This window comes from Solanum stenotomum, chromosome 1 (assembly GCF_019186545.1).
Source record: "Solanum stenotomum isolate F172 chromosome 1, ASM1918654v1, whole genome shotgun sequence".
In the NCBI taxonomy this organism is placed as follows: domain Eukaryota; kingdom Viridiplantae; phylum Streptophyta; class Magnoliopsida; order Solanales; family Solanaceae; genus Solanum; species Solanum stenotomum.
Window position 1 is genome coordinate 95,811,230 of NC_064282.1, and position 27,593 is coordinate 95,838,822.

Below are 27,593 nucleotides of genomic sequence, written 5' to 3' on the forward strand. Positions count from 1 at the left end.
ATTTATTTGTATACACTATTGTTAATTTATATAAATGGACTTTGCCAGGGATAATTTATCCGTCATTTTAGTATAAATGGTGAGATAAATAATCTTGAAACTAATTATTTATTTTAAAAGTCAAGAAAATTACTTGCAATATTATGTCTAGGATTTTAAAACAAGCAACCAAATTAAAAACGTACAATTTTTTGTTGCAATCCTAATTCTAATGTTATAAGGAAACGGAGAGGCAAAAAGTTTAGCCGCTAGTAAGAAGATGAATTTGTCGGAAAAAAGTATCAATTCCTCACGAAATAATGTTTGAAATATTCTCATGGCTTTTTTTTTAAGTCGTTAATGCATGTACGTTTCTAGATCCTGTAATTCTCTTGTATTCGATTCAAATTTTGTGGATATCCATAGTTGTCGTTCTATGACCCGTCCTGGTGGGACAAAATTCCTTATGCATGGAGCAGGAGGAGTTTGTTACACTGCTGATTAGCAAAAGGAAGATGGACAAACCTCTACTTTCGACCTTGTTCAAATTGATAGTTTTGATGAACTCCCCTTCAATATCCCGGTAGATTCTTGTTTGAATTGTGTTAATGATTTATTTTGCATTTGGGAACCATTATATGTGCAATCTGCTACAATTTTAAACGCCAATACAAGAGACATAAGATTTCTTCCCAACCTAAATGATGATTTTTATCCCCTTCACTATTTGTTAGGTTGTGAGCCAGAAGAAAAGAAGTATAAAGATTTATTAATTAAATGACACAAGTATATATGCGCCTCATTTTTAATGAGAGATATATTCACTCTAAATCACAAAGCTGAGGGATATATTTTATCTTTCTCCCTAGTAAATGTCTTTGCTTAATTTGTGTTATACATACCTCATCAAAATTATTGAACAACAAAACAAGCAAAGATTTCTTGATTTCTTCTCTACCAAGTTACTAGTTTTGAATGTTTTACTGCAAAAAGGGGCTATAACGACTAGTCCATTGACTTGAGAATATAAAGTTGGCAACTCAAAATTTGACTGAAAGTGACAAGGTGACCTCATAATTGGGTACTCCAAAGCAACAATAGTAAATTTTTCTTTGTTTAATTTGCAGTTCACAATATACCTCATTAAAATTACATTCAATTTATCACATCTATTGGTGGTTTACGGTATTTGTCTAGCTGGACTTAATGAATCAATCCCACCAAAAATTGAAGTGATTTTTTTTATTGAATTTCTTTTTTACCTTTCAAGTCATGGTGCATACACAGCTAACACTCTTATCTTAACTAAACAAGCTTTTTTTTTTTTTGAATTTTCAAATCAATTGTTTTGTCAAGGTCCATACATCACCATATACTGTTATAGACTTTTCTTCTTTTTTTTGTTTTTCTTCTTAAAAATTAATTGATTAACTAATTATTTCCTACTTGAGTACCTTTAAATTAAAGTTAATCTCTACAATGAATTATACTACGTTATGTAGTATTGTATAACACATTGGCAAGACTAATAATGTGTAATAATTGGACCAGGACTACTGCAAAGACTTCAAAATTGTGAAATTTTCGTCTACTAAAAAATATCAAACAAAATGCATTATAAGTGATAGAAATTTTCTTTTGTAGCTTTTATTTGAACTTTTCTTTGCAATAAGTCAAGCATTAATTTGGGAATATGTAAATTCATTAGAAGTACTATTAGAATATAAGTTTGATCATAGTTAAGTTAATATTCAATCAAGTGTATAAACCAAATAACACTCTTATATATATTCTAACCAATCAAATAAAAAATGATTTTTGACTTGATATTTTTTTTTTCAAGGTCTATATACCAAGAAATACTCTTATCCCAGCTAATCAAAAGTTTTAGGAATATTTACCTTTAAGTCAAGTTCTATACACCAAGTAACATTCTTATCCCAACCAATCAAGAATTTTAAAGGATTTTTTACTTAAAGTTTTATTGTCAAGGTCTATACATCAATAATCAGTGTATTCTTATCCTAATTAATCAAACTCTTTTTGATTTATTGGCTTGACAAGTTTTTGTCAAGACATATACACTAATTAATACTATTCGACGGTGGCTTTGAGAAGACTTTAAATTGATTAAAGCAGTTTAGAATATATCTTCTTCTTATCAACTTCTTATGCGGGACTTTATTTGTACACCCAACAAACATAACATCGAAGCATTCGGTCGTGACTCATACCTTATTTTATCTCCAAAATTAAAAGAACACACTAAAATTATCAAATCTCATTCTAGATTATCAAAAAAGAAAAAAAAAGTTGGCAGTTTTGACTTAGAAGTTAAAGGTCTATACACCAACGAACACTTTTATCCTAACCTATCACTAATGTTTTGGAATTTTAACTTGAAATGTTTTTTTTCATGGTCTATGCACCAATTATTACTCTCTTTTTTACTAATTAAACTTTTTTGACAAAATCTATACACCAATTAATACTCTTATAGACTCTTTCTTCTCTTCTTCTTTTTTCTCTAAGAATTTAAATTGATAAAATAATTATTTCTTACTTGACTATTGCTAGATTAAATGGTATTCGCACACATTGAGATGGTTACTGATTTTTTTTGTCAAAGTCTATACACAGATTATCACTCTTATAGACTTTTCTTTCTCCTCTAAAAAAAAAAGGTTACCTGGTGCACAAAGCATCTTGCATTAGCAGAATCTAAAAAAGTTTAAACACGTGACCTAAATGTCACACAGAGACACTTAAGTGTTGTTCCAAAGCTCCCTGTACTTTTATTTCTCTAAGACTTTAATTGATTTAATAACCATTTCTTACTGATAGACATAATATTCTCAAGGTGAATTTTTCTGCATTATGTCTGATAGTACTAATTTGACAAATGAGATTAATAATGCATAACAATGTGGGTCTGAATTACTTGTAGAGACTTGGGAATTATGACGTTTTAAGACGGATAATGTGTCAAACAAAATTGTATTATTACAATTGTTTTCATAATAGTCTAAAAAATATTGTTCAATGGAATTTCACCAGAAAATGTGATACGTAATTGACAACTCAAAAGTTGACTGAAAGTGACTAGATGAGCTTCTTGGAATTGATTAGTTGTAGTAGATTTTTCTTTGCTTAATTTGTGGTTCACAATAGAAACAACTTTACTGTGCTTCCAGGGCTCCGTTTCACTTTTCTTTCTCCTTTAAGAATATAAATCGATTTGATAATTGTTTCCTACTGTTGAGAGTAATATTCAAAGGGTGATTTTTTCTGCATTGTGTTCGATAGTTGTGTAGTACTATTTGATAAATAAGATGAACAGTGCGTAATAATTGTGTCAAGACTACTTGCAGAGACTTGGGATTGTGATGTTTTAGACCGATAAGGTATCAAACAAAATTATATTATTATAAGTGATATGATTTTGTGTAGTACCTTTCATTTAAATTTTCTATGTGATGACTTGACTTAATAATTTGGAACTTTTGATATTTTTCAACAATCATTTGGATTATTGTGCAATGACTTGTGCATTGACTTGAGAATATAAAGTTGAAAATTCAAAATTTGAGTGAAAGTGACTAGGTGGGCTCCTCAGAATTGACGACTCCAAAGGACAATAGTAGATTTTCTTTGCGTAATTTGTGGTTTATTAAAATTACATCCATACATCACATTCATTGATGTTTCACATGGTTCAAAAAAAATCATTGATGTTTCACCGTATTTGTCTTCCCAATTCCATAAAAAATTAAAGTAATTTTCGACTAGATTTATTATTTACCTTTAAGTCAAGTCAAGGTCTTTATATCAGTTAACACTATTATTCTAACTAAACAAGTTTTTTTTTGAATTCTTAACTTAATTGTTTTTTTCAAGGCTCATACGTCACCACCCGCTCTTATAGACTATTCCTTTTTTTTTTCCTCTAATACTTAAATTGATTAAAGGGAAAAGGGCTTGATATACCCCTCAACTTTATCATTTAGATTTTATATACCCCTCTTTATAAAGTGACTCATATATGCCCCTATTATTACACAAAAAACTCATATATACCCGACCTTTCCTATAACGGAAGCGAACAAAATTAATTTTATATTATTTAAAAAAAATTAGATAAAAAAAGTATTCTTGTAGAGGTATATTTGGTCCTTCTCACACGGTTTTTTTTTCTTTCTTGATTCAACGACTACTTTGAATTTATCATTTTGATGGTAAATGTATTTTTTTAACTTACTTTCTTGTAAATTTATCATAGATGCCCCAATTTTTTATAGATAAAAGAAATAAATTACAATATAGCCAAAAAAAAAAGTATTAAATCTTTTTCTTAGTTTTTCTTTTTTTCCATTCATACTTCTTTCTTTTTATCTCATATATTTACACTAAAAAATGAAAGAAGTCAAAACAATCATGTGCGAGAAGGATCATAAATACCCCTACATAATTTTTTTTTTAAAATCAAGGGAAAAGAGGTTAATATACCCCTCAACTTTCCGATTTTAGAGCAGATATACTGTTCGTTAAAAAAGTGATGCATATATATACCCCTGTCATCTAACAAATTGTGCATATTTACCCCTTTCTTTAACATATATATGTACTTAGTTGAAAAAAATTATAATACTGATATTTAAATTTCAAAATTATCTCGCCTCTTTTTATACCTCTAGATTCGACCCAATTGAGAGAAAAAAACTCAATTCCTTTTCTACTTTGTCATAAATGAGTTTGGATCGGTTCTGGATATATGAAGAGTTGAGTTTTTTTTAATTGGGTCGAATGTGGGTGCGAAATGAATGGGTTAATCTTTGGGCACCTTACAAAAATTCTACTAGTTTAGGACCTAATTACTTATATTCACGATAGTTTGAAATATTACGTTATGTACCATAATTCAGTGGTCGGATACTTGTATCGAGTTGCTTCAGATACATGAATCCGAGATATATGTTTTAAAGCATTGGAATTAAATAATTATAACTGATTTGTTCAATCAATAGAGTAATTCACTATTGTTAACAACTTTTGAGAATCTGCAACATAACAACTTCAAAAAGAATTCCAAAAATATAGAATTTCGTTAATTCTTTTTTGAGAAACATAAAAAGTGTATAAAATCTTCTTCTTTCCATTAATTCAATTTCATTCTTTGTATCTTGATCTCTATTTTTTTCACAATAGCCATTTTTATTCCAGATCAAAACTGTGATGGTGAAGTTGTTTTCACAATAGCTAGATTCATGTACATACCAAATACATTAACATGATAATCAGATACCAAACATTAAAAAAAAAAAAGCAGATACAAGACATTGAAAAGCTTAGATACATTAACATAAAGATCAGATACAAAAAAATATTACATCAGATACAAGAAAGAAACATACTAGATACATAGGATATTTAAAATCAGACACAATTCATAGTCGTTGATGGTGGAAGCGGAGGAATCTGGCAAAACAGAGGTGACGATGTCAATAGCCAAATTTTTATTTTGGAGCAATTGATGTTTGAATAAGAGTAATCCTCATTTATGTGTTTAGAGGATAAACATAAATCGTTTTTGATAGATATTCTGAAGAAATTATGAGTTGAGAGGATGAAGGAAGAGAGAAAAAATGGTGGAGGACGTGGGGGTGGGGGTGGAGATATTGTTGACGGAGGAGATTGAGGGATGCTGAATTGTTAAAGTACCTTTAATTAAGGAGTTCAAATTTTAAGATAATTATTCAATACTATATTTAAAGGATTTGTGTATCTGATTTAACCTTTCAAAATATATGGTATAAATATTAAAAAGTGATTGTAACATCTCGCAATTTGAAATAACTAGGAAGGAGTTAATAATTAGATATGGTCGTTTTTGGACAGAATGAAAATCTGGAAATTTTGTTAAGTTAGAATAAGTTGAGTTTTGGTGGCCATAACTCCTAGCTCAGGATGAGTTAAGTGTACTTCCGCATATGGTAGGAAAGCTCTTGGAATAATCTTTCCAACGCCGCCGAGTTTGTACGATTCCGAATTTGTATGAGTGAGTTATGCCCTTTGGAAGTTGGGCTGTTTGAATAAGGAAAATCTAATGTCACGGCCCGAGCCTACACCTTGGACGTGACCGGCACTCGAAGACCATTGCTGGCCCCCAAGCAAACCCTTGGCCTGGCTTTCTTAACTCAATGGAAACCTAACTCAACAGAATAACTCAATGCAATGCAAGGACATAAAACAACTTAACTGATAAAAATCTGGGCCAAAAAGGCAACTCGAGTCTCAAAATAGAATATTTATATATATACATAGATGAGAGACTCAATACTAACTGACTGACTGTTATGAAGCCTCTAAATTACTGAGATGGATGTTGGGACAGACCCCGCAACATCCTAACAAAACAAAACTAAGAACACAAAAATAACCGAGTCCTCCGGAATGCAAAGAGGCTCACCACTGACTTTGAAGTGCTCAGTTGGATCAACGGCGTGCTGGATGCTGATCCTGGGTACTGTGTCTGCATCATCATAAGATGCAGGCCAACTGGCATCAGTACATTGAATGTACGAGTATGCGAGCTGGAAAGCTAAACAACAACTTAAGCTTGAAAAGAATACAAAGGAACTCTTACCTTGGCTCTGCTCGACTCATGAATAACCGAACTCAATATAAGCAATAAGACACATGAAATATATATAAAACTTGTAAAACATTGAAAACAACTTAGTTCGTTAATGATTAAAGCAATAACAAACTCAACTTTACTTGTATAAAAGTAATATAACTTTAGTAGGAGATTTTTTAACCGACAACCACCACTATGAGCCCTAGTGATGATACAACGTTTTACCTCACGTTGCCCAAGGACCATCCTATACCTTGCCGTGATATAGGACCTTACTTTACTTAGTGGATCCACTAGCTTAGCTTACGTGATCATCTAAAAAGAATGATCCATCAAGTCCCATGTTGGCTACATGGTTCTTATGGAGAGTTGAGTTAATATGAACTCGTGTCCCCAATTCGGTGCTCAATACTACTCCCAAAAATACTTTGGCTCATAAGTGTTTCAAACACATCTTTCTTTAGTTTGAGATAATTGCTCAAAGCTTAGCCCAAAGGCTCTCTTGGAAAACATAGTTCCTTTCTTACTCAAATGTAAACAAGACATTAATAAACTTCTTTGGGAATACTTAGTTCCCTAATAACTTTTGAGAAATGAACTCAACTTTATACTCTTGACTTAACTTGAAACTCGATACTCTTTACATAACTTGAAACTCTGTACTCTTTACTTGACTTGAAACTTGAGCCTTAAAATGAAGTTAAAACGTTCAATAAAGACTCTTGAACAACTTTGAAAACTTGCTTTGACTTACTTCTAGACTTGACTTCTAACTTCACTTGACTTTGATCCTCACTCGCCTTGCTTTGGATTATGGATTCAAGGTATATGATCATATGTTTATGGACGAGTTCTTGATGTTTAGACGTGCCTTAGAGTGTGGAAAACAACTATAAAGCATAGGTACATTACCAAGGAACATGTATAAAAAAGTGGGGAAGGAATGGGAAAGGTTGGCGTCCTTGGCGCTCTGAGAGGCGCGGCGCGCCAGCCCTCAAACTTCAGAGGGGCCTGCTGGGCGCTCTGCAAGGCGTGCCGCCCCAAGGGCTGGGCTTCAGAGCTCCTTTTGGGGCACGCTGGCTGACGCGACGCCCCAGCCCTTTTTCCCTGAAAATTTGACTTTTCTCCTTCGTTTTTCCAACTCTAAACCACCTTAGCTTCAAAGTTTCCAGCCCCAAACACTTGGAATCATAAAACCCCTCAACATACACTAGATTCAACTTGAAATCACAACCGGAAACATGCCCCAAAATCAACAAGAACTTCAACACAATCACAACCAACAACTTCAACAAACACAATCAACAACTTCTCGAAATTAAACGAGTTTGGCGTGTGGGGGAAAGAACCAACCCAACACTATGAACTCACATACCTAGTAGGGATCACCGACAATATCCACGACGATTTTTGACGAAACCTTGCTTGATCTTCTCTTTCTCCCCTTCTTCTCCTCTTTACTCACAAACCCTCACTCTCACTCTTTTAAAAAGGGAAACACTGATCTAAAATCAGTCTAACACTTTAATATATCCAAAAGAATTGGTTAGGGAAAAGACCAAAATACCCTTAAGATTTCCGGACGGACTTCCCTGCCAACTGCCCAACTTCCAAAGGGCATAACTCACTCATACAAACTCGGAATTGAGCAAACTTGGTGGCGTTGGAAAGATCATTCCACGAGTTTTGCAAACATAATTGGAACTACACCTAAGTCATCCTGAGCTAGGAGTTATTACTGTTAAAATTTGGCCAAAAACTCACTTTTTCCCATACTTAACCAAATTTTCCAGATTTTTAAATTCCTTCCCAAAAGTGACTATTTCCATTTTTTTTAAGCTTCTTCATATTTATTTCAAATTGCCGGATGTTACATCTAATCCAGATTTTGAAAGGGTATTTTAGTCTTTTCCTTACCCAATTGTTTTAATTCGTTTTAGGAGTTTAATTGGGGTAAATTCAGATTTTAGTCAATTTAGAAATGTTGAAGTTCACGCTAGGGCTTGGAGAAAAGAGAAAAGAGGAGAAAGGAGAAGAGAAATCAAGAATCGTCAAGAACATTCGAGTTTAGCTTGTGGATTTCGTCAAGGGGTGATCCCTACAAGGTATGTGAGATCACATATCGTTGGGTTAGTTCACCCACACGCCAATCATGATTCAATTCAGCAAAGTTTATTAGATTTGAAAGTAAATCCTTTGAGTTCTTGATAAAATTCGTTTGAATTCTTGTGGGTTGTGTTGTTGCAGTTTCTTGGTGATTTGATTCATGTTTCCGGGTGTAATTTCAAGTTGAATCTATCATATATTGAGGGTATAAATGATTCTAAGTGTTTGGGGAAAGAACTAAGTGAAATTAGAGGGTTTAGAGATGAAAAACGAAGAAGAAAGTTTGAGGTTTTCTAGGGAGGGGGCTGGGGCCCGCACCTCCCAAAGTGACCCAACATTGGGTCTGGACTTTGGGCTCTGGGGCGCCGCACCAGCCAGAGCGCCCCAACCCTGCCTCTGATCTTTAAGGGCTGGCGCCTCTCAGAGTGCCAGGGACGCCAGTTCTTTCCATTCCTCCCCCACCTTTTCGTACTAGTTCCTTAGCAATGTACCTAAGTTTTCTAGTTGATTCCAACACTCTTGGGTACATCTAAACATCATGAAATCATCCATAAACATGATATCATGAACCTTGAATCCATACTTCAATTCAAGGAAGGTTAAGAGTAAAGTCTAGAAGTTAAGAAGCAAGTCAAAGAGAAGTTTATAAAGTTTTCAAAAGTCTTTCACAAACGTTTTAACTTTGTTTTAAGACTTAAAGTTCAAGTTGAGTAAAGAGTAAAGAGTAAAGATTGAAGTTCATTTTTTCAAAGAAGTATGTGGGGATTATGTATTCCCAAAGAGTTTATAAATGTTTTCACATTTGAGCAAGAAAGGGAACATCAATTCGAAGAGAGCTTTTAAGCTAAGTTTTGGGTAATTATCTCAAACCAAAGAAAGAAATTTGTTTTAAACATATGAGCTAAGTATATTTTGGGAGTAGTATTGAGCACCGATATGGGGATACTAGTTCATATTAACTTAAGTCTCCATAAACCATGTAGCCATCATGGGTAGTAAACGATCATACTTTTTAGATGAATCCTTAAGTGTGCTTTTTAGCATAGACTAGTGGATCCACTTAGTTAAGGCATTTTATATGACGGCAAAGTATAGGACAGTTCTGGCAGCGTGGGCAAGACGATGTATCACCACTTAGGCTCATAGTGGTGGTTGTCAGTTAGAGAAACTCCCACAAAAACTATATTACTTTATTATATGAATAAAGTTTAGTTTGTTATTGCATTTTCTTTAACGAACTAAGTTGTTTTCCACTGTTTTACAAGCTTTACATATATTGTATGTGTTTTACTGCTTTCTATTGAGTTAAGTTATTCATGAGTTGAGAAAAGTCAAGGTAAGTGTTTCTTTCATATTCTTTTCAAGTCTATGTTATGTTTAGCATTCCAACTCGCATACTCGTACATTCAATGTATTGATGCCAGCTGGCCTGCATCATTTTATGAGGCAGATGCAGGTAACCAGGATCATCACCCAACGCCTCGTTGATCCAGTTGAGCACTTAGAGTCAGTTGGTGAACCTCCTTGCATTCCGGAGGACTCCTTTTATTTCGCTTTTCGTATTTCGTTGTTAGGATCATCGGGGGTCTTGTCCCGACATTCCTATTTGTTTTAGAGGCTTCATAGACAGTCAGACAGTTATTAGTTCAGTTGTCTTTACATTATTATTTCATATGTTAAGACTTGAGTTGCCATTTTGGCCAAGTTGAATGTTGACCTTTAAACATTCTTAGTTATTTTATTAAACAATTGAGTAAAGTGCATTTGATCATTGTAATAGTGCTTAGAGTCTTCCGCTGGATAAGTAAGTCAGGCTAAGGGTTCGCTTGGGGCCAGCAATGGTTCTCGAGTGCCAGCCACGTCCGGAGTGTAGGCTCGGGGCGTGACAGTGATATTATAAGAAATATTTTTAAACTATAGGAAAAATATGTATATATGGTAGTTTTTATTTATAATAAATTTATGGTAGTTAAGTATGTCTAATTATGTTAATTTTCCTTAATTTTTTAAGCCACATGGTATTTTTGGAATTTAAAAACTAGTTTTAAGATATTTTTTTAAATCAGTCTGTTAATGAAAAGGATAAATGTACATAATTTATTAAACGATGAGGGTATATATGCACCATTTGTTGTACGATCGAGGTATATATGCATCACTTTTTAATTATGAGTATATCTGCTCGAAATTGCAAAGTTGAGGGGTATATTTACCCTTTTGCCCTAAAATCAAAAATCAAAAAATATAATTAAAAGTAATGTTTTCCACTTCCGTTAGATGAAAATGTATATGTGAGCCACTTTTATAGTGAGAGGAATAAATGTGAGCCACTTTTGTTACAGTACAGGTATATACGCGCCACTTTTGTGATAGAATTTTTTTGTTGTAGTTTTTATTTGAACTTTTCTTTGCAATGACTCGTGCATTGACTTGGTAATATGTAAATTTATTAAATTATTAAAATATAAGTTTGATCATCGTCAAGTTAATATACAATATGGTGCATAAACCAAATAATAATTTTATCCTAACTAATAAAAAATGAATTTTTGACTTGAAATGGTTTTGTCAAGGTCTATACACCAAGCAATACTCCTATCCTAACTAATCAAAAGTTTTGTGAATCTTCACCTTTAGATCAATGTTATACACTAAGGGGTCGTTTGGTAGAGCGTATTAAAAAAAATAATGTATGTATTAGTCTTGTGTATTACTAGCACCTTGTTTGATACTCTTTTCCAACATGCATTAGTTATACACTCTATTGTGTAGTAAGATGTGCATTGTTAATACCATGAATTTCTAGGTATTAGCAATGCAATGATTTTAATGCACGCATTAACATGATAAATGACCCAATTGCCTCTCAAAATCATTTTTACATCTTTTTCACCATAGTAGTGTGGAGGGTATCTTTGTAAATAATTTATTTTATGCAATGCATGCTATTTTTAATGCATCAAACCAAACAATGCATAACACTCTTATCCCAACCAATCAAAATTTTAAAGGATTTTCAACTTGAAAAATTGTTTTTATGTTAGGGTTTTGCCTTGATTTTCTTACATTATTTGAACTTTATTTTTTTCCCTTAAAGAAAAGTCAAGGTATTACCATAAATGCTTAAACTTTTTTCTAAAAAGGAAATTATAATTTTATTCCATATTTGGTTTATTCTTTTCTTAGAGGAAAATTTTGGAGATCTATAAATTGAAGATTCATTTTCTTAAAGCATAACACAATAGCATCCACAATGTAGATGTTTAAATTTTTTTTTTATGGGAGATTTAATCTCTTCAATATTTTTATTTATATTGGTTTTCATATAATAATATTATGTTTTTAGTTTAAGTTTTTTTCATCTAATTTATCACCATCTTAATTTGCAATTGTAAGCTTCCGCATGATGCCCTAATCACTTTCGAACTCAACAGTATACACCAATCAATGTATTCTTATCCTAAATAATCAATCTCTCTTTGATTTATTGGCGTGAAAAACTATTTTCAAGGCATATGCACCAATAAATACTCTTATAGATTATTCTCGCTCTGAGAAGAATTTAATTGGTTATAAGTAATTATTACATGTATTTAAATTTGATATTCTCATTTACATATTTTTTTTAAAAATAATTCTTTTATTTTTAATGCTTTAATTTTTTTATGTTTTATTTGATTTCCTTCACTTTTTCTTGTATCCATCCAAAATTAGCTTATATTAATACCAGACATTCGGAATTAAATTTGAAAGATTAAATCCAAAGGAAAGACAATGAAAATAAAAGATATAAATAAAACCAATAGGAAAAAGGAGAAAAAATGAAAAACATACGTATTTACGTATGTTTGAGAAAATTTTAAATACAAGGCAAATAAAACTAAAAAAATATTATGTGTGTCAGCTTATTTTATAAACAAGGCAAATAAAATAAGAAGATTTTTTTTTTTTTTAAAAAAAAAACTACAGTAGCTAATTGAATTGAGTTATGATTTCACGTCAGCACATAAGGGGGGGAGTAATAGGACCTCCGTAAATATAGGGTGTGTCTCTGTAATTTCGATTATAGTTCAAGGGGTACTTATGCCTTCTCCCAATTTAAATTGATTACATAATTGTTCCCAATTGTTAAAGTTAATATTGTCATCACCAACGGATGTAGTGCAGTGGATGCAGTTTCTCCTCTCTTAATCAAAAGTCTCATGTTTGAACCCTAGGTATAAAAAAATCATTGGTAGAAAGCGTTCCCCCACCTCCCACCGAATGGGGCTCTACACGATGCGCGACACGAGTTTAAAATAATCGGACTTTAATGTGTATCAGACACCGAATGACAAATTAAAAAAGAAGACAATTAATTATGGTAACCTTAATTGAGCATGATATTATTTTTTAATAAAAAATGGATTTTTTACTTGAGATGTTGTTGTCAATGTCTGTACACCAAACAATACACTTTTCCTAACTAATTAAAACTTTTGTGAATTTTTTACCTTTCCAATGTAGAGTTGATATAATTATTGCTACTAAGGTAGCTCAAATTTGGTCCAACGGAAATGAAAATTTGATTTTAAATTTATTTTTCTTTGATTTTTATTTTTATTTTTATTTTAAGAAAAAATAGTTTTTGGATCTAATATTTTAATTGGCAAATTTATTTCTCACTCATTTACTTGTACAATTTATCATAGATTCCCCAATTTTATTTTATTTTTACAGAGACAAATAGTTTTAAATATTTTTATTACTTTTTTCTCTTTTACCATTCACATTTTTTCCTTTCTTATTCTCATATTTTTACACTAAAAATGAAAGGGAAAAAAATAAATAAGAATAAGATATTCAAATAATGATAAGCAAATAGATCTATAAGGGAGAGATTTAAAACTCAAATTACGCATTGAATCAAAAAATTAAAGAAAAAAATAATATCTGAGAAAGATCAAATATACCTTGAATTTTGCTAGAAGGATCATATATACATTAGATGAAAAGGGTACATGAGCTAAAGAAAAAGTTACCTTTGTGCATATGACCAAACGAATCAAAATGAAATTGGAAATGTTTTGGTCAAGGGTCTACGCACCAACTAATACTCTTATTTGAATTTATTTGCTTAATTTGTGCTATATATACCTTATCAAAGTTATTGAATAGAAGAAGAAAACAAAGAGTTTTTTGAACATTTTAGTGCAACAATGGGCTACGTAAACCTTGTATTTTTTATGCTATTTCCCTTCCTCTGCCATCTTTCTTTCTCCTCATCCTTACCTCATTTGTGCACCAAAGATCAAGCTCTTGCTCTTCTACAATTCAAGCACATGTTTACAATAAGTCATTATCCTTCTATTTATTGTGCCGTCATAACACGCCAACCGATTCTGTTTTATCCAACTCTTTCGTGGAACAAGAACACAGATTGTTGTTCATGGGATGGAGTTTATTGTGATGAGACGACAGGAAAATTGATTGAGCTTAACCTCACTTGCAGTAAACTTCAAGGCAAGTTTCATTCCAAAAGTAGCCTCTTTCAACTCTCCAATCTCAAAAGACTTGATTTGTCTTATAATGATTTTTCTGGGTCTCTCATTTCACCTAAATTTGGTGAGCTTTCTAGTTTGACGCATCTTGATTTGTCGCATTCAAGATTTTCAGGTCTAATCCCAGCAGAAATCTCTCGTCTTTCTAAATTACACGTTCTTCGTATTTTTTCAGATCATCTTAGATTCGGACCTCACAATTTTGAACTGCTCCTTAAGAACTTGACCCAATTAAGAGAGCTCAACCTTGACTCTGTGAACATCTCTTCCACCATTCCTCTGAATTTCTCTTCTTATTTAACTACTCTACACCTTGGGAATACACAGTTATACGGGATATTGCCGGAAAGAGTTTTCCACCTTTCACCCAGCTCACTGTTTGGTTTCCCACAACCAAATGGAATAGCAGTGCATCACTCCAAATGTTATATCTCAGTAGTGTGTATGCTACTGGTAGGATACCTGAATCATATGGTCATCTAACTTCACTGCATACATTAGATTTATTTTCTTGTGATCTCTCAGGGTCTATTCCTAAACCTCTATGGAATCTCACCAACATAGAGGATTTGGACCTTGGTTATAACCATCTTGAAGGACCCATTTCTGATCTCTTTAGATTTGGAAACCTCAGGTCGTTATCACTTGCAAATAACAACTTGGATGGCCAACTTGAGTTCTTATCCTTTAACAGAAGCTTGACACAATTTCAATTCTTAGATTTTTCATTCAATTCCCTAACAGGTCCAATTCCTTCTAATGTAAGTGGTATGCAAAACCTACAATCACTCAGATTATCATCAAACCACTTGAATGGGACTATACCTTCCTGGATATTCTCCCTCCCTTTACTAGGGCAGTAAGCCTTGAGTGATAACCATTTAAGTGGAAACATACATGAGTTTAAGTCCCAAACATTTTTTTCTGTTTCTCTAAAACAAAATCAGCTGCAAGGTCCTATTCCAAAGTCACTCCTAAACCAGCGTGATCTATATTATCTTCTCCTTTTGCACAATAATCTCAGTGGACAGATCGCTTCAACCATCTGCAATCTGACAACACTGAATGTGCTAGATTTGGGCAGCAATAATTTGGAGGGAACAATCCCACTATGTTTGGGTGAGATGAGTGGACTTTGGGTTTTGGATTTAAGCAGCAATAGTCTTAGTGGGACAATTAATACAACTTTTAGTATAGGAAACGAACTTATAGTCATTAAATTTGACGGGAATAAGCTAGAGGGGAAAGTCCCGCAATCATTGATCAATTGCACATATTTGGAAGTTCTTGATTTAGGTAACAATGAGTTGAAAGACACATTTCCTAAATGGTTGAGAGCCCTACCGAATCTGAAGATTCTAAGACTGAGATCAAATAAGTTCTTTGGCCCTATAAAAGATTCATCGACTTACAAGTTTGCTCAAATTCGAATCATTGATCTCTCATCCAACGGATTTAGTGGAGATTTACCGGTGAGCCTTTTTGAGAATTTTGAAGCTATGAAAATAAATGGTGAGAACAGTGGAACCCGAGAGTATGTAGTAGATAAGCAAGATGGTTATTGCACAATTTCCTTGATAGTGACCACAAAGGGACAGGAGCTTGAACTACCTCGAGTTTTGACTACAGAGATTATTATCAATCTCTCAAGGAATAGATTTGAAGGTCATATCCCAAGCATTATTGGAGATCTCGTTGGGCTTCGTACGTTGAACTTATCTCACAATCGCTTGGAAGGTCACATACCAGCATCACTGCACCAATTATCTGTACTTGAATCATTGGATCTCTCATCTAACAAAATCAGTGGAGAAATTCCACAACAACTTGCATCCCTCAATTCACTTGAAGTCTTAAATCTCTCTCACAATCATCTTGTTGGATGCATCCCTAAAGGAAAACAATTTGATACATTTGAGAATAGTTCATACCAAGGAAATGATGGGCTACGTGGATTTCCACTCTCAAAGGATTGTGGTGGTGATTATGGGGTAGCACAAACGACGAATCCAGTTGAGCTAGATGAAGAAGGAGGAGGAGATTCATCAATGATCAGTTGGCAGGCGATTCTCATGGGTTACGGTTGTGGACTTGTTATTGGACTGTCCATAATATACATAATGTTGTCAACTCAATATCCAGCATGGTTTTCGAGGATGGATGTAAAATTGGAACACAAAATTCTTACGAGAATGAGAAGGCACAAGAAAAGACATTAGTGTGTAACCTCGAGGTATCAACTTAATCTCTATCCTTCAGAAGATTACATTTTATATATCCATAAATTTTCTACCTCCTTCATCGTTAAAGCTTTTAACTTTAATTCTTCATTTTTGAAAATTGCAGGATTCAAGTCTACTGCATCGCTTGTATCTTTGTATACATACAAAGTTTATAGCATGTTTTAAACGGTCTTTCTTTATATCACACTTGTTTTAAATTGCCTTATATTGAAAGAAGTCAGTCAGGTTGAGTTGAGTTGAGCCAGGTAAACTTTTCAGTTTCTTCCAGATTTCTTTCTAGCCTTTGTTGCTTAGTTTCCGGCTCGCATACTCGTACATTCCATGTACTGATGCCAGTTGGCCCGCATCTTATAACGATGCAGATACAGGTACCCCAGATCAGCATCCTGCACGTCGTTGATCCAGCTGAGCACTCCAGAGTCAGTGGTGAGCCTCCTTGCATTCTTGAGGACTCAATTATTTTGTGTACTTAGTTTTGTTCTATTAGGATGTTGTGGGGTCTATCCCAACATCCATCTCAGTATTTTAGAGGCTTCATAGACAAACAGTCAGTTAGTTTGAGTCTCTCTTTTGTGTATATATGTAAATATTCTATTTTGAGACTCGAGTTGCCCTTTTGGGCCAGATCTTTATCAGTTAAGTTGTTTATGTCTTTGCATGGCATTGAGTTATTTTGGTGAGTTAGGTTTCCGCTGAGTCAAGAAAGCCAGGCCAAGGGTTCGCCTGGGGCCAACATTGGTCTCCGGGTCTCGGTCCCGCCCAGGGTGTAGGCTCGGGGCATGGCAAACTTGGTATCAGAGCACAGAGTTCAAGAGTCCTAGGGAGTCTATGAAGCCGTGTCTGTAGAGTCCTAGTTATCGGTGTGAAGCGCGCCACATCTATAATTGGGAGGCTATAACATTTAGGAAGATTTCTCATTTCTTTCACACTCATCTCGTGCATTAAAGTTTATCTCTAAAGAGTTTCTTCCTAATTCATGCTTGCGCGTGTTTAAGATAATCATGCCTCCATGAAGAGCTGGCAGAGGGCGTCTTCCTAGACGTTATGTGGATGAGCAAGAGTTACCTTATGTCCCGGGAGTGCAAGAAGGGGAAGTTTCTAATGCCGATTTCAGAGAGGCAATTAGGATGTTGAGTCAAGCTGTAGCTAATTAGATGGGTCAGCAAATGGGAGCTCGACAGGAAGGAGCTGACACTTCTAGGATCCGCGAGTTCTTGGGGATGAATCCTCCGAGTATCATGGGTTCGAGCACTACTGAGGATCCAGAGGACTTCATTGAGGAGTTGAAGAAGATTTTTGATGTGATGCATGTGGCAGATACTGAGTGGGTTGAACTAGCTGCGTATCAATTGAAGGATGTTGCTAGAACTTGGTTCGACCAGTGGAAAGAGGGCAGAGCTGAGAATGCACCACCTGCGAGTTGGGCCTCTTTTGAGGAAGCTTTCTTGGGGCATTTCTTTCCTCGAGAATTGAGAGAGGCCAAGGTACGTGAGTTCCTCACACTTAAGCAGGAGTCTTTGAGTGTTCATGAGTACAGTCTGAAGTTCACCCAACTATCCCGCTATGCTCCGGAGATGGTGGCGGACATGAGAAATAGAATGAGCTTGTTTGTTCCTGGGCTGTCTCAGTTGTCAAGTAAGGAAGGTAGGGCTACAATGCTTATCAGGGACATGGACATATCAAGGTTGATAGTCTATGTACAACAGGTTGAGGAAGAGAAGCTGAGGGACAGAGAAGAGTTCAGAAGTAAGAGAGCCAAGACCGGAAATGAGTCCGGGCAGCAGAAAGGTAATGCGAACCGTTCATCCTTTCAACAAAGGCAAAGGGGACCTGCTCCATCAGTTGTTAGAGCACCTGCACCCAGATACAAAGGTGAATTTTATGGCCAGAATTCGAAGGACTTCAGGGCTAGACCAGCACAATCTTCGGGTAGTGTGGCGCAAGGGAGTAGTAAGCCTCCTGCCTGTGCCAAATGTGGTAGGAACCACTCAGGGATTTGTCGAGAGGGCTCCATTGGTTGTTTCAGGTGTGGTCAGAATGGACATTTCATGCGAGAGTGTCCAAGGAATAGGCAGGATAATGGGGGCAATAAAGCGCAGTCTTCTTCAGTTGTTCCACCAGACAGGACGACACCTAGAGGAGCTACTTCTAGTATCGGCAGAGGAGCAAACCGCCTTTATGCAATCACTAGTCGCCACGAGCAAGAGAATTCTCCGAATGTTGTCACTGGTATGATCAAAGTCTTCGCTTTTAATGTTTATGCTTTGCTAGACCTAGGAGCAAGTTTATCTTTTGTAACTCCTTATGTTGCAAATAGGTTTGAGGTTCTTCCTGAAATACTTTGTGAACCCTTTAGTGTTTCTACACCTGTTGGGGAGTCTATTCTAGCAAAAAGAGTGTATCGTGATTGTCCTATTTCTATCAATCACAAGAGCACCATGGCTGATTTGGTTGAGTTAGACATGGTAGATTTCGATGTCATTCTAGGTATGGATTGGCTTCATGCTAGTTATGCATCGATAGATTGTAGAACTCCAGTGGTCAAGTTTCAGTTTTTGAATGAGCCAGTCTTAGAGTGGAGTAGTAGTTCAGCAGTGCCTAAGGGTCGTTTCATTTCGTACCTTAAGGCAAAAAAGTTAGTTTCGAAGGATTGTGTCTATCACTTAGTCCGAGTTCATGACTCTAGTGTTGAGATACCTCTTTTTCAGTAAGTTCCTGTAGTAAGAGAGTTTCCAGAAGTGTTTCCTGATGATCTACCCGAAATTTCTCCTGAGAGAGAAATAAATTTTGGCATAGATCTCATTCCAGATACTCGTCCTATCTCTATTCCGCCATAAAGAATGGCACCAACAGAGTTGAAAGAGCAGTTGAAAGATCTCTTAGAAAAAGATTTCATTCGACCGAGTGTCTCACCTTGGGGTGCTCCGATCTTGTTTGTGAGAAAGAAAGATGGTTCCCTTAGGATGTGTATAGATTACCGCCAGTTGAATAAGGTTACCATCAAGAATAAGTACCCTCTTCCGAGGATTGATGATCTTTTCGATCAGCTTCAGGATGCCACTTGTTTTTCGAAGATTGACCTCAGATCAGGCTATCACCAGTTAAGAGTGAGGGAATATGATATTCCAAAGATAGCATTCAGGACTAGATATGGTCATTACGAGTTTTTGGTCATGTCTTTTGGTTTGACCAATGCACCGACAGCTTTCATGGACTTGATGAATAGAGTCTTCAAACCTTATTTAGATATGTTTGTTATTGTCTTTATTGATGACATACTAATTTATTCAAGGAATGAAGAAGATCATGCTAGTCATCTCAGAATAGTTCTTCAGACTTTGAAAGATAAAGAGTTGTATGCCAAGTTCTCTAAGTGTGAGTTTTGGCTTAAGTCTGTGGCATTCCTAGGCCACATTGTGTCCGGTGATGGAATTAAAGTTGATACTCGGAAAATTGAGGAAGTGCAGAATTGGCCTAGACCCACATCTCCAACTGAAATTAGGAGTTTTTTGGGATTAGCTGGCTATTATAGGAGGTTTGTAGAGGGGTTCTCGTCTATTGCATCTCCTTTGACGAAGTTGACTCAGAAGGCAGTGAAATTTCAATGGTCTGAAGCTTGTGAGAGAAGCTTTCAGGAATTAAAAGAGAGGTTGATTACAGCTCCAGTTTTGACGTTACCAGAAGGTACTCAAGGTTTTGTGGTGTATTGTGATGCATCTAGAATTGGTTTGGGTTGTGTCTTAATGCAGAATGGGAAGGTTATAGCTTATGCCTCCAGACAGTTGAAAGTTCATGAGAAGAATTACCCAACCCATGACTTAGAGTTGGCTGCTATAGTATTTGATTTGAAAATATGTCGTCACTACTTGTATGGTGTGCATGTCGACATATTCACTGATCACAAGAGCCTTCAATATGTGCTTACTCAGAAAGAGCTTAATCTCAGACAAAGGAGGTGGTTGGAATTACTCAAGGATTATGACCTGAGTATTCTTTATCACCCAGGTAAGACTAATGTTGTTGCTGATTCTTTGAGCAGGTTGTCTATGAGTAGCACCACCCATATTGAAGAAGGAAGGAGAGAGTTAGCAAAAGATGTGCACAGACTGGCATGCCTGGGATTCAGACTTTCAGATTCCGCAGAAGGAGGAATGGCGATGGTGAATGGGGCCGAGTCATCACTAGTGTCAGAAGTGAAAGACAAACAAGATCAAGATCCCATTTTGCTTGAGTTGAAGGCAAATGTTCAAAAGCAAAGAGTATTAGCTTTTGAACAAGGGGGAGATGGTGTTTTGAGATTTCAAGGTAGATTGTGCGTACCTATGGTAGATGGACTCCAAGAGAGGATTATGGAGGAAGCTCACAACTCCAGATATTGCATTAATCCGGGTTCCACAAAGATGTATCGTGACTTGCGAGAAGTCTATTGGTGGAATCGCATGAAGAAAGGCATTACAGAGTTTGTTGCTAAGTGTCCAAATTGCCAACAAGTGAAAGTTGAACACCAAAGGCCCGGTGGTTTAGCTCAGAGGTTAGAACTTCCGGAATGGAAGTGGGAGATGATCAATATGGATTTCATCACAGGGTTGCCAAGGTCTCGCAGACAACATGATTCTATTTGGGTGATTGTCGACAGAATGACAAAGTCAGCTCATTTTCTACCGATAAAGACTACCCTTTCAGCAGAAGATTATGCCAAGTTATATATTCAAGAGATAGTGAGACTTCATGGAGTCCCAATCTCCATTATTTCAGATAGAGGTGCACAGTTTACTGCACAGTTCTGGAAACCTTTTCAAAAAGGCTTGGGTTCAAAGGTGAGACTGATGGGCAAGCCGAGCATACTATTCAGACTTTAGAAGATATGTTGAGAGTGTGTGTGATCGATTTCAAAGGCAATTGGGATGATCACCTACCTCTCATTGAGTTTGCCTACAATAACAGTTATCACTCTAGCATCCAGATGGCTCCTTACGAAGCTCTTTATGGGAGAAGATGTAGATCTCCTATTGGATGGTTTGAAGTTGGTGAAGCAGGGTTGATAGGACCAGATTTAGTTCACCAAGCTATGGAGAAGGTGAAAGTGATTCAAGGGAGGTTGAAAACGGCACAGAGTCGCCAGAAATCCTACACTGATGTTAGGATGAGGGCGTTAGAGTTTGAAGTAGATGATTGGGTATACTTGAAAGTTTCACCCATGAAGGGGGTTATGAGGTTTGGTAAGAAGGGGAAACTTAGTCCCCGGTATATTGGACCTTACCGCATAGCCAAGAGAATTAGCAATGTTGCTTATGAGTTGGAGTTACCACAGGAACTAGCAGCGGTTCATCCGGTATTTCATATCTCATTGATCCTGCCGACAGAAAGTGTTAGAATCAAGGATAACTTATCTTATGAAGAGATTCCTGTGCAAATTCTAGACCGTCAAGTTCGTAGGTTAAGAACAAAAGATGTAGCCTCAGTCAAGGTCCTATGGAGGAACCAATTTGTTGAGGAAGCTACTTGGGAAGCTGAAGAGGACATGAAGAAGAGATATCCACATCTCTTTGAATCCGGAGGAAATGCAAATTAATGTACTAATTTCCTTCTTAGTGCTCTTTAATTTATAATGCGCATGTTGTTGTCGTTGTGTTTGCATGGTTGCATGTTGGGTGTTTGAGTAGATGTTACACTCTTAACATTGTAAAGGTAACCTCATTCGAGGACGAATGTTCCCAAGGGGGGGATATTGTAACATCCGGTAATTTGAAATATCTATGAAGAGACTTAAAATCGGAAATAGTCATTTTTGGAAGGAATTCAAAATTTTGGAAAATTTGGCTAGTGTGGAAATCAGTGAGTTTTTGGCCAACTTTGAGCAGTCGTAACTCTTAGATCAGGATGATTTAGGAGTAGTTCCAGTTATGGGTGCGAATCTTGTGGAATGATCTTTCCAACGCCTCCGAGTTTGCTCAATTCCGAGTTTGTATGAGCGAGTTATGGCCATTGAAAGTTGGGCAGTTGGCAGGGAATCCGTCCGGAAATTTTAAGGGCATTTTGGTCTTTTCCCTAGCCATTTCTTTTGGGATTATATTGTGTGTTAGGCTGATTTTGGATCATTTTTTCCCCATTTTAAAAGAGAAAGAGTTAGGGTTCTTGAGAGTGAAGAAGAGAAGAAGAAGAGAAGAAGAGGAGAAGAAGAGGAGAAAGGGAAGATCAAGCAAAGATTCGTCAAGATCATCGTGGATTTTCGTCGGGGGTGATCCCTATCAAGGTATGTGAGTTCTTAGTGTGTGTTGATCCTTTCCCCCACACACCCAACTCATTGTTATTGAGAAAAGATTGGATATGTTGTTGAAGTTGTTGGGTTGTGTTGTTGATGTTGTTGATTGTGTTGTTGAAGTTATTGTTGGTTGTGGGACATGATTTGGTTGTGTATTTGAGTTGTAATCTATTGTATGTTGAGAGATTGATGATCCTTAGTGTTTGGGGTTGAATCCATTGAAGTAAGGGTGGTTTAGAGTTGGCAAAACAAGGGAGAAAAGTCGAGTTTTCTGGGTTAGGGGTTGGCACGTCGCGCCTGGCAGCGCGCCCCAAGAGGAGCTCTGAAGCCCAGCCCTTGGGGCGGCGCGCCTCTCAGAGCGCCAGCAGGTGCCTTCTGAGCTTCGAGGGTTGGCGCTCCGCGCCTTGCAGAGCGCCAAGGACGCCATGTTCTCCCTTTCTTTCCACACTTTCTCATGCATGTTCCTAGGTATTATACCTATGTTTCCTAGTTGTTTCCAACACTCTAATGTACATTTAAACCTCCCGAACTCATCTATAAACATGCGATCATATGTATTGAATCCATAATCCAATTCAAGGCGAGTTAGTATCAAAGTTAAGGGAAGTTAGAGTCAAGTCAAGCAAGGTTTAAAAGTAAGTTCAAGTAAGTTTTTTTAAAGTTATTCAAGAGTCTTTATTGAATGTTTTAACTTCATTTAAGGCTCAAGTTTCCAGTCAAGTTAAGTCAAGAGTTTCAAGTTGAGTGAAGAGTTTAAAGTTGAGTTCATTTCTCAAAGTTATTAGGGAACTATGTATTCCCAAAGAAGTTTTAAAGAAATGTTTGTACATTTAAACAAGATTGGAAACTGAGATTTCCAAAGAGCCTTTGGGCTAGTTTTTTAGTAATTATCTCATATCAACAGGAAGAAATATGTTTTAAAAACATAAGAGCCAGTACATTTTTGGGAGTAGTATCGAGCACCGAATTGGGGGAGCGTTCAAAGAATCGAAAGTCCCTATAGAACCATGTTAGCCACCATGGGTAGGAAAGGATCAAACTTTTTAGGTGAATGTTTTTTTCCAGATAGACTAGTGGATCCATTAGGCAGTTCAGGTCTTATACCTTTGGCCGGGTATAAGATGATCTGGCAGCGTGAGGTCGATCGTTGTATCATCATTATAGCTCTCATGTGATGGTTGTCGGTTAGAGAAACTCCCACAGCAGTTATTGTATTTTCATACACAGAAATTATTGTATTTTTATATACATCAGTTCATTGTATTTCTATATACATCTCAAGCTTATGGTATCTTTGTATACACACAGAGTTTATAGCATGTTTTAAACGGTCTTTCTTTATATCGCACTTGTTTTAAATTGCCTTATATTGAAAGAAGTCAGTCAGGTTGAGTTGAGTTGAGCCAGGTAAACTTTTCAGTTTCTTCTAGATTTCCTTCTAGTCTTTGTTGCTTAGTTTCCAGCTCGCATACTCGTACATTCCATGTACTGATGCCAGTTGGCCTGCATCTTATAACGATGCAGATACAGGTACCCCAGATCAGCATCCTACACGTCGTTGATCCAGTTGAGCACTCCAGAGTCAGTGGTGAGCCTCCTTGCATTCCGGAGGACTCAATTATTTTGTGTACTTAGTTTTGTTCTATTAGGATGTTGCGGGGTCTGTCCCAACATCCATCTCAGTATTTTAGAGGCTTCATAGACAGACAATCAATTAGTTTGAGTCTCTCTTTTGTGTATATATGTAAATATTCTATTTTGAGACTCGAGTTACCCTTTTGGGCCAGATCTTTATCAGTTAAGTTGTTTATGTCTTTGCATGGCATTGAGTTATTCTGGTGAATTAGGTTTCCGCTAAGTCAAGAAAGCCAGGCCAAGGGTTCACCTGGGGCCAGCAATGGTCTCCGGGTGCCGGTCCCGCCCAGGGTGTAGCCTTGGGGAGTGACAAATGTTATACCAATTCAATAGATTGTGTATAGCTACAAACAATTATCCTTTCCTAAATTTAGTCACTTATTACTTATATGTTTTAGCATCATCTATATTATGTTCTGTTTGTAGATTCTATTATATATTTATTCTTTTATATTTGGTCAATTTTATTTGCTTTTGTTTGTTTTATCCTTTTCACCCCAAGTCCTCAATATATATTGCATGGAATACTACTATACCCATCATAATGATTATTTTTAGAGTCGAAAAGTCAGAAAACTCTAATGTTATTTTTTTTATGATGGTTACAAACTTTGTGGTGACTAGGTGGACAAAAGATGCACACTATATATATTTTTACATCGTATCATTTTATTTTGATATTATTCTATAACTTCAAAAGGAAATTCTCTTGCAATCTATGAATTACCTTTAATGTACCATACTTTATGTTATTCTTTAGAAATACACTAATAATTTAAATTTATGAATAAATGTGATTGCATGTTTGGAGCTACAAGCCTTAAAGGAAAAAAGTATATTCAAGGTTTTAATATGTATCTATCTAGCTATTTATTTGTCTTAAACTAAAGTAATGAAAAACTAAATAAATACTATCAAATTGAATGCCCACGTAAAGTTTAAAGAGATTATATAGTTTTACTCTTCAATCAAATTCCTTCTTTTGGGATGTATGCTCCAAATTGTGAGGGTATTTTTCACTAAAGGTAGTGATCATAATAAATTGTGTGACACCCCCAAAAAGAAAATTAAGAAGACAATTGAACAACTTCAACAATTGACTTTTGGAACACAAAATCTCTTCCTTTATTGAAACATAGTGTTGAATAATACTCATGTAATTTTTAAAAATTAAATATTCATTGATATGCGGTACCTTGAAAGTTGGATTACAATTTTGCCCCGTAGTATATCACAATTATTTTCATAATTTAACTTCTAACAATAATGTTTAATTACATTTCAAAAAATATTTAATTTGTAATAACTTAATAAAGCCTATTCAAATTCTTGATGTTACTTCTATCTTCTCTTATGTTAGAACAGTTGTATATAGAGTTTTTCAGTTTTCAATAATTATTAAAAAGTTAATGTTGGTTCGTTTTTTCCTATTCATGAATACATAGATTCAAGTCACCTTAATGAGACATTTTTATCCATATCTAAACACTACCTTTTTAAAATATCTACCAAATAATACATTTATCTTTTAATAAATAAATCAATAAATTGAGAAAAAATTAACATGAAGTTCATGAATCTATCGAGCCATTAGTGTACAATTATATGAGTTTATCCCATTATTTACATTTATTGCTTTTTTTAATTTTTATCGGTTAAAAAACTTTTCATGTAATTTATTAAGTTTTATATAATATGCATAACACTTCTGGATAAAGCATAAGATGTAGTTCCAATTGATTCACACAGTAGTTCAGATAAGTATATTGTTATTCGAATTATTTCATATAATTGAAATTTAGATTCTTTAACTTGTCTGATATATACATACTAATATAAATATTAAAATTTATCTAGCCAACTGTAGATTTAAGACAACAACACAATTAAGTAATAGTTTTGATATTTTGTCAAGAATGCATTTTATGGTAATTTATCCCCTGGTGATGTTTATTAGTAAAGTTGTTGTGTCTTTATGCTATTAAGCTTTAATTTGGGTTACACTTGAATGTGTAATTTCATGAATTACTATAAATAATTTTTGTTATATATGACGATATATATATTGTAAATGAACTTATATTTTAGAGGTTTAATTCATACTTTGAAGTGCATTGTCTAATGTAATGCTGCATCGCATGAAACACGTTGATCTTAATAGCTTGTCATGTTACATTTGATATTATATATACACATTTTAACTAATTATTTCTATTAAATTTGATTATGAAAGGACTCTGAAGTTTAATTCAGACAAAAGGTAACCTATCCCTTTCAAAGTTCATATAACTCATCACACATTTATTCTAATATTATCTTAATAAATTATTACTTAGCCTGGAATACACGTGCAACGCACGTGTTCGAAAACTAGTATTATTATAAGTGCGAAGATCTTAACTTCAAAGTTGGATTACGATTTTACCCCTTCACTAAATTTAAATATTATTAAAAAAATTTAAATAATAATTTTATGGTAGTAATTCATTATATTTTCAGGTAGAATTAATTCACGGAATATTTAATTTGTTTTCATTCTAAAATGGAGTTTGATAGATAAAGTGTTTCGTAACAACAAAAGGTAGTAAATTATATCCTTTAAAAACTGAAATTTCCTTTAGCATTAAAGAACAAAAATGTCCTTTGAATAACCATACATCTTAATGGCACACATATATAGATTTTAGTCAGAAACTTTACATATTCAACTTTAACCAATCGAATTCTCATAGATGTTATGTATATCATCAATTTTTATATGACTTTTATGATTCCTGACTTATTATATACATACCAATTTTTTTTTTAAAAATCACTTATATTAATGCATACACTTAGTTATTCCGATGTATAATTGTTGATGGATGATTATTGGTGGATGTAATTACATTGCTCATCACGGTCACTTCATGTTAATGCATACACTTAGTTATTCTAATGTATAATTGTTGATGGATGTAATTGCTCATCACATATGCAATAAAAAAGAGGTAAATCTATTTATGCTTTGTTATTTTACACTGGAACTGTTTCTCTCTTTATTTTTTGTTATTTAAAAGTTTTAGAATCCATTAGCTATTTTATTGTTTTTAGTCTACTCTATTTCATCTTATTTTTGAATATTTGTGGGATGAACATAAAGTACATCTGAAGTCAGTGGCGGAGCCACATGTAGTGAAGGGGTGTCGACT

The 27,593-nt window shown here is 34.9% G+C and overlaps 2 protein-coding genes and 2 pseudogenes across 2 annotated transcripts in view; 3 read left to right on the forward strand and 1 right to left on the reverse strand.

The window, feature by feature from the left end:
• Positions 1 to 27,593, reverse strand: part of LOC125853235 (receptor-like protein Cf-9) — a 333,480-nt gene that overhangs the window by 192,958 nt on the left and 112,929 nt on the right. The gene's annotated exons all lie outside the window — the stretch shown is intronic.
• The window catches only part of LOC125859768 (putative pentatricopeptide repeat-containing protein At1g10330), a 157,580-nt pseudogene that overhangs the window by 45,686 nt on the left and 84,301 nt on the right, over positions 1 to 27,593 (forward strand).
• The window catches only part of LOC125853237 (receptor-like protein Cf-9), a 19,326-nt pseudogene continuing 5,653 nt past the window's right edge, over positions 13,921 to 27,593 (forward strand).
• The window catches only part of LOC125859789 (receptor-like protein Cf-9 homolog), a 15,186-nt gene continuing 5,672 nt past the window's right edge, over positions 18,080 to 27,593 (forward strand). Inside the window, exon 1 of the mRNA XM_049539606.1 lies at positions 18,080 to 18,377. Coding sequence (XP_049395563.1) covers positions 18,080 to 18,377 — 298 coding nt within the window. The remainder of the gene's footprint in view (positions 18,378 to 27,593) is intronic.